A 12524-nucleotide genomic window follows, 5' to 3' on the forward strand; every position below is an offset into this window, starting at 1 on the left:
CTCTTTCTCTTATATTCTCTCTCTTTCTCTTATATTCTCTCTCTTTCTCTTATATTCTCTCTCTTTCTCTTATATTCTCTCTCTTTCTCTTATATTCTCTCTCTTTCTCTTATATTCTCTCTCTTTCTCTTATATTCTCTCTCTTTCTCTTATATTCTCTCTCTTTCTCTTATATTCTCTCTCTCTCTTTCTCTTATATTCTCTCTCTCTCTTTCTCTTATATTCTCTCTCTCTCTTTCTCTTATATTCTCTCTCTCTCTTTCTCTTATATTCTCTCTCTCTCTTTCTCTTATATTCTCTCTCTCTCTTTCTCTTATATTCTCTCTCTCTCTTTCTCTTATATTCTCTCTCTCTCTTTCTCTTATATTCTCTCTCTCTCTTTCTCTTATTTTCTCTCTCTCTCTTTCTCTTATTTTCTCTCTCTCTCTTTCTCTTATTTTCTCTCTCTCTCTTTCTCTTATTTTCTCTCTCTCTCTTTCTCTTATTTTCTCTCTCTCTCTTTCTCTTATTTTCCCTCTCTCTCTTTCTCTTATTTTCTCTCTCTCTCTTTCTCTTATTTTCTCTCTCTCTCTTTCTCTTATTTTCTCTCTCTCTCTTTCTCTTATTTTCTCTCTCTCTCTTTCTCTTATTTTCTCTCTCTCTCTTTCTCTTATTTTCTCTCTCTCTCTTTCTCTTATTTTCTCTCTCTCTCTTTCTCTTATTTTCTCTCTCTCTTTCTCTTATTTTCTCTCTCTCTCTTTCTCTTATTTTCTCTCTCTCTTTCTCTTATTTTCTCTCTCTCTCTTTCTCTTATTTTCTCTCTCTTTCTCTTATTTTCTCTCTCTCTTGTTTTCTCTCTCTCTTGTTTTCTCTCTCTCTTATTTTCTCTTTCTCTTATTTTCTCTCTCTCTTATTTTCTCTCTCTTATTTTCTCTCTCTTATTTTCTCTCTCTTATTTTCTCTCTCTCTTATTTTCTCTCTCTCTTATTTTCTCTCTCTCTTATTTTCTCTCTCTCTTATGTTCTCTCTCTCTTATGTTCTCTCTCTCTTATGTTCTCTCTCTCTTATTTTCTCTCTCTCTTATGTTCTCTCTCTCTTATGTTCTCTCTCTCTTATGTTCTCTCTCTCTTATGTTCTCTCTCTCTTATGTTCTCTCTCTCTTATGTTCTCTCTCTCTTATGTTCTCTCTCTCTTATGTTCTCTCTCTCTTATGTTCTCTCTCTCTTATGTTCTCTCTCTTATGTTCTCTCTCTCTTATGTTCTCTCTCTTATTTTCTCTCTCTTATTTTCTCTCTCTTATTTTCTCTCTCTTATTTTCTCTCTCTCTCTCTTATTTTCTCTCTCTCTCTCTTATTTTCTCTCTCTCTCTTATTTTCTCTCTCTCTCTTATTTTCTCTCTCTCTCTCTTATTTTCTCTCTCTCTCTTATTTTCTCTCTCTCTCTCTTATTTTCTCTCTCTCTCTTATTTTCTCTCTCTCTCTTATTTTCTCTCTCTCTCTCTTGTTTTCTCTCTCTCTCTTGTTTTCTCTCTCTCTCTTGTTTTCTCTCTCTCTCTTGTTTTCTCTCTCTCTCTTATTTTCTCTCTCTCTCTTATTTTCTCTCTCTCTCTTGTTTTCTCTCTCTCTCTTGTTTTCTCTCTCTCTCTTGTTTTCTCTCTCTCTCTTGTTTTCTCTCTCTCTCTCTTGTTTTCTCTCTCTCTCTTGTTTTCTCTCTCTCTCTTGTTTTCTCTCTCTCTCTCTCTTGTTTTCTCTCTCTCTCTCTCTTGTTTTCTCTCTCTCTCTCTCTTGTTTTCTCTCTCTCTCTCTTGTTTTCTCTCTCTCTCTCTTGTTTTCTCTCTCTCTCTCTTGTTTTCTCTCTCTCTCTCTTGTTTTCTCTCTCTCTCTTGTTTTCTCTCTCTCTCTCTTGTTTTCTCTCTCTCTCTCTTGTTTTCTCTCTCTCTCTCTTGTTTTCTCTCTCTCTCTCTTGTTTTCTCTCTCTCTCTCTTGTTTTCTCTCTCTCTCTCTCTTGTTTTCTCTCTCTCTCTCTCTTGTTTTCTCTCTCTCTCTCTCTTGTTTTCTCTCTCTCTCTCTCTTGTTTTCTCTCTCTCTCTTGTTTTCTCTCTCTCTCTTGTTTTCTCTCTCTCTCTTGTTTTCTCTCTCTCTCTTGTTTTCTCTCTCTCTCTTGTTTTCTCTCTCTCTCTTGTTTTCTCTCTCTCTCTTGTTTTCTCTCTCTCTCTTGTTTTCTCTCTCTCTCTTGTTTTCTCTCTCTCTCTTGTTTTCTCTCTCTCTCTCTCCCTTGTTTTCTCTCTCTCTCTCTCCCTTGTTTTCTCTCTCTCTCTCTCCCTTGTTTTCTCTCTCTCTCTCTCCCTTGTTTTCTCTCTCTCTCTCTCCCTTGTTTTCTCTCTCTCTCTCTCCCTTGTTTTCTCTCTCTCTCTCTCCCCTGTTTTCTCTCTCTCTCTCTCTCTCTCTCTCTTGTGTTCTCTCTCTCTCTCTCTCTCTCTCTCTCTCTCTCTTGTTTTCTCTCTCTCTCTCTCTCTCTTGTTTTCTCTCTCTTTCTCTCTCTCTCTCTCTCTCTCTCTCTCTTGTTTTCTCTCTCTCTCTCTCTCTCTTGTTTTCTCTCTCTCTCTCTCTCTTGTTTTCTCTCTCTCTCTCTCTCTTGTTTTCTCTCTCTCTCTCTCTCTCTTGTTTTCTCTCTCTCTCTCTCTTTTCTCTCTCTCTCTCTTGTTTTCTCTCTCTCTCTCTCTTGTTTTCTCTCTCTCTCTCTCTTGTTTTCTCTCTCTCTCTCTCTTGTTTTCTCTCTCTCTCTCTCTCTTGTTTTCTCTCTCTCCCTCTCTCTCGTTTTCTCTCTCTCCCTCTCTTTCGTTTTCTCTCTCTCCCTCTCTCTCGTTTTCTCTCTCTCCCTCTCTCTCGTTTTCTCTCTCTCCCTCTCTCTCGTTTTCTCTCTCCCTCTCTCTTGTTTTCTCTCTCTCTCTCTCTTGTTTTCTCTCTCTCTCTCTCTTGTTTTCTCTCTCTCTCTCTCTTGTTTTCTCTCTCTCTCTCTCTTGTTTTCTTTCTCTGTCCCTCTCTCTTGTTTTCTTTCTCTGTCCCTCTCTCTCGTTTTCTCTGTCCCTCTCTCTCGTTTTCTCTGTCTCTCTCTCTCGTTTTCTCTGTCTCTCTCTCTCGGTTTCTCTGTCTCTCTGTTTCTCTCTCTCGTTTTCTCTGTCTCTCTCTCTCGTTTTCTCTGTCTCTCTGTCTCTCTCTCGTTTTCTCTGTCTCTCTGTCTCTCTCTCTCGTTTTCTCTGTCTCTCTGTCTCTCTCTCTCGTTTTCTCTGTCTCTCTGTCTCTCTCTCTCGTTTTCTCTGTCTCTCTGTCTCTCTCTCGTTTTCTCTATTGAACAAAATTGGAGACATCTTAAAATTTCAATTTTTTTTTTTTCATCGGATACTGCAAACCTGGAAATTTTCTTTATAGTTTATAAAATAAAGCTGGTGTTCGTGTTATACTGACTTCAAAATGTTTACACAAATTTCTGTTAATAAAAAATACAATGAAACATCAGCCCTTAATATATAATTACTTATATATTTTAAATAAAAAGAATAGCTTCAAAAGTAATTTTATTTAAAAATAATATATTGTGAAAGCATAATGTCAGTACAAATATGGCCAAACAATGCAAGATTGGGACAGCTACTTCACTATAAAATGAAGCTGAATTTGACACTTTTAATCATATTAATATATTTATAAAACTATATTTTAATCTTTGTATGTTATTTTTAATCTATGATTTGAATATTATTTACCACATTTGCTATGGTTTATATATTTCCCGTTTTAAGCATAATAATTGAATTTAAAAAAAAAATCCACTTCCTCCACCACCAACCCAGCTAAATTTCTTGAATTCATTTATTCAAAATCTACTGACAATCTCCTAGTTTTTTAAAAAGTCGATCCATCACTATTGCTTTTATTATTTACTAACATAATTTAGCCGATGGCTACTTTGCTTGCAGTATTTTGTTTTTGTTGTTTTTAATGTGTTTTTTGTTTTTGTCAGAATACTTTATGCATTTATAACTTGAAAACTAAATAAGAACTGTTTCATTTAAAGATAAAATGTTAAGTTTCAACCTATTTTTTTTTATTAACTTTTAACATTTAAAAATAATTATTTAAAAATATTTTGAAATCTCTTTCTGACCAGTTATAAAAAAACAAATGAAATGGTATTGATTTAAACATTTTATAAAATGTTCCAATATTATAAGTTAAAAATATATATAACAGAACTTATACAATCCTTAAAACATCAATGCCTCTCACATATTTCAACGTTAGACTGGGTTTCATGTTCGGTAAATATCGTCATATGTTGTTTCTTTATTAGTTTGTTCTGGGACAAAAGCAGCATCTCACGATTATCTCTTGGGAGTCGAGGTAGGATGTGGGTACAGCATGAAACTGTATAATATTTTTATTCTTGTGGAGCATCGTAACTTAAAAAACAAAACAAAAACTGTTTTTATTGTCACCGTGCACAGTTTATGACATCACAAAAGATCAATAACTAAGGGCAAATGATAAGAGTAGTTACGAGAGGAGAATGAGGAAGATAATTAAAAGGAGAGAGAGAAGGATAGTTGTAAAGCTAGCACTTTAAGATGTCATTCGTTTTTAGGTATTCACCATCACATGAAATCACTAATTTCTGAGCCAGACGCATAAGATAAATTTATTCAGATATTGATGTTCAACAGAATATTGATTTATGAAGAGATACAGGAAAAAAAAATTATTTGGAATTTATTCTTATTTTCATAAATATTTAACAAATACTGATTCCATGGATCACATGTAGTCTAGTAATATATATATATCCACATTCATTCTAAGTGTTTTCAGAATGTGAAGGACTAGGACAAGATGGCTCCAGAGCAATCATTTTTTCCATAATTGTTTTAGGTTGGTGCAAAAATGGTTTTTTTTTTATCAGAGATATATATACATACATAAAAAAAAACGACATTATTTTTGAACCAACGTAATATCTATGATGGCTACGGAAAATTTGAGGTAAAGTGAACAGAGTACTCTATCTTGACACCCTCCTTGCAGAAGCAGTTAGTGTCCAATGTCCCAGACACATTTCAGTCCAATCATGCATGCAGTTCATGTGGTGGAGCCTGTATGCCAGTGGCTGAGTGTATAAGATCCCCTGGTAGTGATCAAATATGCAAGCATCGGTTAAGAGTAGAATATAGTTATGCACAAATGGGATTTGGTGATCTTCTATGTCTGAGATGCTGAGACATTTCTGTGCCATCAACCAGACATTGCAATCTTTCAGAAATGGCTTTCTGTAAAGAAGTGATAATCGCCACATTATATACAATAATAATAATAATAATAATAATATTAGGTGTGTGTGTGTGGAATTATGGATAAGCATGAAAATCGACTCATAAAATTAGTTGTCTGAATCTATTAATGATCCACCACATAAGAGACCATTGTGAACTGACCTGGTTTTGTGAGTGTCTCTCTATCGCCATTATTTGTGAGAATGTATTGAGCCAGCTCTTGGCTTGCCAACCTAGCAGGCATCTGATAAAATTTCCAGATGTTTTGAATAAGGGTTTTTTAAATTTAGTAGTTAAAAAACATTTAGAATTGTATGACAACAAAGTAAATGTTTAAAAACTTTTAAATTTAAATCTAAAATTCCTATTTTGTCAACTGTTGAAATATGTATTTATTGAATATAGTTTTTACCTTGCCATCTTAAAATAAGACACATTTTTAAAACCGACTCTTATTTCAATGAAATAAAATAATTGAAATCTTATGTAGAAGCCCTTCTTACTATAAAGATTAAGTTTGTTTGAATTCATGAAAATATTTTCTGAGTGGTTTTCCATGGTTGTCAACTAATTTACATACTAAACTTTTCAATTTGGATTTTAATTTCTTGCTTTAAACTACCTCGTATCATTGTCCAAAATGTGAAAAACCTAAAGACATTGAAAAGTTTTCACTGTAGTGATATTTCAGCTAATCCCTGCCTTATTAAAAGCAACAAAGACATGTTTGATGATTTGTTTAAAGTAGATGCACCTGCCAGTTTCAAGCGTTATCAAATGCCCATTTCATCTCTTCATGCTCTGTTTGTTAATACTTAGAGAAGCCAAAATGTTTTGCTGATAAAAACAATTTTTTAACAATTCAAGATCTTCAGATTCAGTTTTTCACCCCCCCCTGTATCTTTAAATATAGATGCAAATTCTATTTGATGTTCCCTATGACATTTTCGGTAAAATTTGTGCTTTCTTCTGTCAAGAGAGAAAAAAGTTTTTTTTAGAGAACAATGCAAATGAATGAGGTTAAAATTAGTGAGGAAAGCAGATGAAAAATCGGTAGAGGAAACAGAGAGAGGGGGGGGGATATATGTAGGAAGAGAAATGGCAGGCAACTTATGTCAACTTTTCAGAAATGGTCATATAAACATAAATTCTGAAATAAAGTAAGATAAATTTTAAAAATTAATTAGAATGTTTGTATTCAAATGTATGACATCATTTAGGAGTATCATAAACATTTCTGATGAACGAATGACCATGAAACTGCAGTAACATTTTTTTTTAGATAAGTCAAATTGTTAATTATATATGTTGAAAGAACAACTATATCAGAATAGATAAAATTAATCTCTCCAAATGGAAAAGTTTTGCAATCCAGATATAATGCTACTAAACTTTGTCTAAGATCTTTATTTCACTTTTGATCAAAATCCATCACATAATTTTCATTTATTCAAGGTTTAAGGAGTCTTAAGAAGACATTAAAACTTAGGAAATCTGGCTTAATGACTATGAATAAAATTCAGTGCATATCTGAACTATTTGAATTTTCAAATGGAAAGCTGTGCTCATGTCTCTAAAATCTCTTTAAAGTACCCCCAAAGAAACTGACATTTGGGAAATAATTGATAATTTATGTCTAATACCTATTGTAAAAATTTCAGAAAATTTGGAGGTATCTGAATTTTCAGAAAGATCTCGTACCCCTTTGCATAAATTAAACTACATAAAGCTCACTTTAACCACTTTTATGTCTGGCATTTATTTTTCTAAAGTTCATAACGATCAGTTGGTTCATTAATGAATGAATTCCGTACATGCAAATATATAAACATATACACATACCTAACTTTATATATAGAGAGAGATGCAAGTTTTTGTGGTCATTACATTTCTTTACTATATTTCTGAATACTTTTATATTGTTGAACCATTTTCTTTCTCTGTATTGATGTTCCCTTCTACCTCTTTCAGGCTCAAGTATTCGACATTCTATAACCTTGCCCAATATGCCAGTGTTGGCTGGAGATTTAACCTCTGGCCGAGCATTCGAAAGTGGCTGCACCTGCCATAAGAGCTCTGAAGCAGTGTTGAATGACCTGACTGGCCGAGAGACAGTTTGTCATTGTGAGGTAAGTAGTTTAAACACCTCTTGATTTGTTCTGCAGTTGCCTCATCCTCTATTTCTGAACAAGAATTGTTACTTTAGACCTAAGTTAATTCTTGAGTGAATCAGATAAATAAGCAAATCAAATATGGGAAGCAGATATTCATTCCATGTAAGTTTACATTGTGTTCTTTGATAAGGGCATTTTACTTTATAGGTAATTCATGAAATACCTTCGTTGAAAGTTTAGTTTCAAAACCTCAGACTTGCTTTACCAGCAACCCAGACATGATACCTACAATATGCTACTTACCTTAAAAGCATGTTAAAAATGTTAATATAAATTCAATAGGTAGTAAAAATAGTCTGACATTTTTACTCTTTTTATTTTACTATTTAATCCAAAGCTTTTTTCTCTCCATTTTAAGATTTATTGCAAAGTTTCTTCAATATTTTGTTAGATATCTTTTGATTATACTTGCTAATATTATCAACATTATCACCTTTTTGTCTTCATTCTTCTTTTGTTATAACTTTTTGGGAATTCTGAACTGAATCTGTTATTTAATTAACTTCGAAAAAAACCAAAAAATAACAATATTTGACTAATACTCAAAGTATAAAAGAAAGCAAGCTATCCCAAGTGGATTCAGTTTGAAATTCCCAAAAGATTACAGACTAAGTCAATAGGAATTTAAAAAAAATATCTGAGAGTACAATGGCTAAAAAACTTTGTAAATTGCAACGACAAAGATATTAACAATTATGTAAATAAAAAAAGATAAAAATAAAGAATTCTCTGCAACAAAGTTAAACAAAGTTTTTCTTTGAATAATTAAATAGGTGTGCATAGCATATTTTTAAAACTAGAGTTTTATTTAAAATATATTTGTTTTATGGTGATAGTGACCTTTACATAGAAAAAAAAAATTCCCACTCCTTCCCCTCGTCTTTCTTTATTACAAAAAAAAAGAATAGATTCACATTTTTTACAAATCTTATACAGTTTGTAATTTTTCCCTTTATCTCTTTAATGATAAAAAAATCATTTCAAATTACAGAAATATATAATTGCTTTGTTTGACCAATTGGCTCTACTTTTTTTTGTTTATATATTTTATTATATAACCAGTTTTTAGTGTGCATTTATTTTTATTTTTATACTTATTGAAATCTCTTTTTTTTAATGTGAATTTATTTTCATTTTTATACTTGAAATCTCTCAATTTTAAATATCAAAATCTTTGTTTCTTTTCCTAATTAATAAAATGCGATTAAGTTCATACACATATTTCCTCAACATTGACATATATCAAATAACGCTATGACAATCATGTTTTTGTTGTTTTTCTTCAACTTATTAAAATGTGAAATGGAAATTGTTTCTTCCATTTTTCTGTAAAGAAGGCAAAAATTAGATTAATTGTTGCCCAGAGGTCAGGTAGTCTTTTGCTGTTTTTTTTTTTTTTTTTTTTTTAATAATTAACTGATTGTTTTTGTTTCCTATTGATTGTTGATTCACATCACATGCCTTTTTCTCTTTTCAGGCACCTCGTTTGATGCCACAGTTGGAGTTTGTGACGGCTTTGATGAATATTGCTCAGAAATTGCAACAACTCCCTACGAAGGAATTACGTAGTATGTCACTCTTTATCCATTGTGAAAATATTATTTCCTTTTTTTTTTTTTTTTCTCAAACAATGATTTCTAATCTACTAAGTTGTTCAGAAAATAACCAATTACAGGAATGTGTATTCATTGAGTTTATGTGGATCCATTTATTGAGCTTTTCCACCCCTTACCAGTTTACTTTTGGTGAGTTTACTTTAAGTGAGATGAGCTTCTGTATAAAGTTTATGAAAAGTGTGCCTTAAGATTGTCTGATTTGTATTCATTATCAAGAGTGTATGATCATCCTTTACCTTCATCTGTGGCTCTCATGATCACAGAATTTTTAAAAACCGTGTTTGTAATGTCTGAGTATTTGTGAGCTCGATCTCCTCATGCTTGGTTTAATGTTGGTTGCTGTTTAAAAAGCATTATGATGGAGTTTGACTTCATACACTTAAAAACATTTTTTTTTTAATCAGTTTTTATTAAGAGCTCAAATACTTCAAAATTGTATTCTGAAAGGAATTATTAGAAAATTATTAAAGAGTCCTGTTACTCTCGCTTCTTCTTATTTGTCCCTCAGTCCTCATTTTTTAATGAGTGATTTTTCTGACAAAGGGAGAAGAAAAAGCTGTTTTCTAGGTTGGCAGTATTTTGTGCAAAGAGTTGGCTGAGATGGCGGAAATTTTCTGTTTCTATGTCTATCATTGTAGCCATGTCACTAGTAAGGGTGCTGGAGGTAAACGTTTTGTCTGGGCTGACGTTATCCGCCTGATAGTCAGGGACCCGAACCTTGGATTAACCACTAAAGGGGCTGTCCTATCAGCAGGTGCAAAGTACTGGGGCTGCTGTATTGCCATTTGGTGAATGGAATCTGGACCATGCAGTAGCTTCTGGTGGGGCCTCTCGATGCCATACTAGTGGGTAATTGTTACGGCTTTAGCTTATCATTAGCTACAAATAAAAAAAAAATTCTTCGTTTCTTTTTCTCTCTTAATTTCCCCTCTCTGTCCTGCTCTAAGTAAATCTGACGACCTAGTCCACAAATTTCAAAATTTCATCATGACAAGTTTCAAGAAAAAATACACGATTAAACCCGGTTCTCCAACTTCCAACGTAGACCCCTACTACCATGTCTCCTTCTCCAACATCAGGGGTCTACGTTCTAACCTTCCAGAGGTTGAAGCCCAATTACAGGAGACTAAACCAGACCTTTTATTTTTAAGTGAAACTGGCATTGGACAGGCTATTTCCCTAGAAGAGTTTGCAATTAAAGGATACTCTAACTTAACCTCTAAATCTGACCCCCAAGATCGCCATGGGCATGGAATATGTGCCTATATTAAAGATAGCTTTCCATGTGGTAGGGACATCTCCAGGGAAAATCCTAACTTACCCTATATGTGCTTCCGGGTTGCTTTAGCTCACACTACGGCATTTTTATTTACTCTCTATCGCCCCACAACAGCGGAGTTACTATATTTAAAAGCATATCTGAGAAAATTGACCAAGTCCTATCTGCTTATCCTTCAGCTAACATTCACGTATGTGGAGACTTCAATGTTCACAACGTCGAATGGTTGACCCACTCAAACAAGACCGATGATGAGGGGAGTTTCTATCATGATTTCTCCATTGCCTATGACCTCACTCAGATTGTTCAGGAACCCACCCGTGTGCCTGACAATGACGGCCAGTATGCGAGCCTACTAAACCTTTTTCTCACAACTTGCCCTGAACTATGTTCAGTTTCTGTTCTGTTGCCTCTTGGATCTTCCGACCACTCTGTTGTATCAATTAAGATAAAAATGAAATGTAATAAGTCCCCAGACGTACTTCTCCATCGTACAGTATATCGATACACTAAGGCTGACTGGGATAGCTTCCGTACATTTATAACTGATCTACCTCTGCATTCCATATTTAAAAAGGATGTGTCCTCTATAGTATTAGACCTGACGGAATGGTTAATTGTAGGTATTGATCGTTTCATACCCTCTAAAAAGTTTCAGCAAAAACCTAACAGCCAGCCATGGTTCTCTCCAGAATGTGCTGCTGCCATTGCGCACAGAAATCACTTTTTCCACTGTTTCCAACGTAATAGATGTATGGAAACTAAAGCCGCTTTTAGGACTGCCAGCAACCATTGTAAGAAACTAATAAAGAGCGCAAGATGCTTGTATGCTCAATCTGTTAAGTCCAAAGTAGCTGAGCTGAGCAGCGGCTTGGTTCCCACCAGTTTTGGCAAATAGCAAACAGAATTCTGAACAGAAGTGTGCGCTCCATTCCAACTGTCATCAATGAACCTGAGGTAATCTCGTCAGCATCAGACAAAGCCAAACTCTTTGTCAAGAATTTTGCAGCTAATTCTACCTTTTGCGATCAAGGCCGCCAACCCCCAATATTTCCTCCTGTATCTGAAAACACACTATGTGATATACGTATATCTGTACGTGATGTTGCCAAGCTAATCAAAAACCTTGATTCCAGTAAAGAAACTGGCCCGGACGGTATTCCAATTATTGTACTCAAAAAACTTCAACCTGAACTACCGCCCATACTTACAAAACTGTTTAAATGTTGTCTTAAGGAGAATAGTTTCCCATCTCCCTGGAAAATTTCATCTGTATGCCCTGTATTTAAGAATTCAGGTGATCGCTCATCCCCCTCTCAGTACAGGCCAATAAGTCTCCTGTGCGTCATGAGTAAGTTGCTGGAATCTGTGTTAAATACAGAAGTAATCAACCATCTCAACAAAAATAACCTTCTTAGTGACACTCAATATGGTTTCCATTCTGCTAGATCTACAGCAGATGTGCTTACAGTTATATCTCATAGGATTAGCAAATCTCTCGACGGAGGCAACCTTTCTAGGGCAATTGCTCTTGACATATCTAAGGCCTTTGATAGGGTATGGCATAAAGGTTTACTTCATAAGATCTCTAGCTATGGTATAGCTGGAAATGTCTTCTCAATTATTAAATCATTTCTTTCTGATAGGTTCATAAGAGTAGTAGTTGAGGGGCAAAAATCAGAAGCCCACAGTATTAATGCCGGTGTCCCTCAGGGGTCCATCCTGGGCCCAACTCTTTTCTGATCTACATGAATGATCTTCCAAATCACATCCTTAAATCATTTGTAGACATTTATGCTGACGACACTACCATTTATGGTAGCACATCTAAGACAGTAAACGACCAAGTTCTCTCCAATTCTCTCTCCTCTGATCTTGAGCATGTAGTACAATGGGGAAAGGAGTGACTGGTTACTTTTAATGCATCTAAAACCAAGCTTCTCTCTTTACATCATCAACATTCTGATCCACATCTGGCATCAATTGAAATGAATGGCTCTCGTCTTCAGGAGGCCTCAAGTTTTGACAAGCTTCTGGGCTTGACCATTACTCCTGATCTTAAATGGAACACGTACATCAAATCTGTTGCCAAGGCCGCTGGAAAAATGGTGGGATCTTTCTATCGATCCAGTAGATATCTCACTGCTGATGCA

General features: G+C 34.5%; 1 protein-coding gene across 4 annotated transcripts in view; it reads left to right on the top strand.

The window, feature by feature from the left end:
• Positions 1-12524, top strand: part of LOC145279784 (phosphatidylinositol 4-kinase beta-like) — a 285155-nt gene that overhangs the window by 247250 nt on the left and 25381 nt on the right. For all 4 annotated transcript variants that reach the window (XM_080131111.1, XM_080131109.1, XM_080131112.1 and 1 more), the window contains 2 exons: positions 7274-7431; positions 8954-9044. In XM_080131111.1, the coding sequence (XP_079987237.1) occupies positions 7274-7431; positions 8954-9044 (249 nt within the window). The remainder of the gene's footprint in view (positions 1-7273; positions 7432-8953; positions 9045-12524) is intronic.

Source organism: Euprymna scolopes, chromosome 7, assembly GCF_053919585.1.
Source record: "Euprymna scolopes isolate OS-2025 chromosome 7, ASM5391958v1, whole genome shotgun sequence".
Taxonomy (NCBI): domain Eukaryota; kingdom Metazoa; phylum Mollusca; class Cephalopoda; order Sepiida; family Sepiolidae; genus Euprymna; species Euprymna scolopes.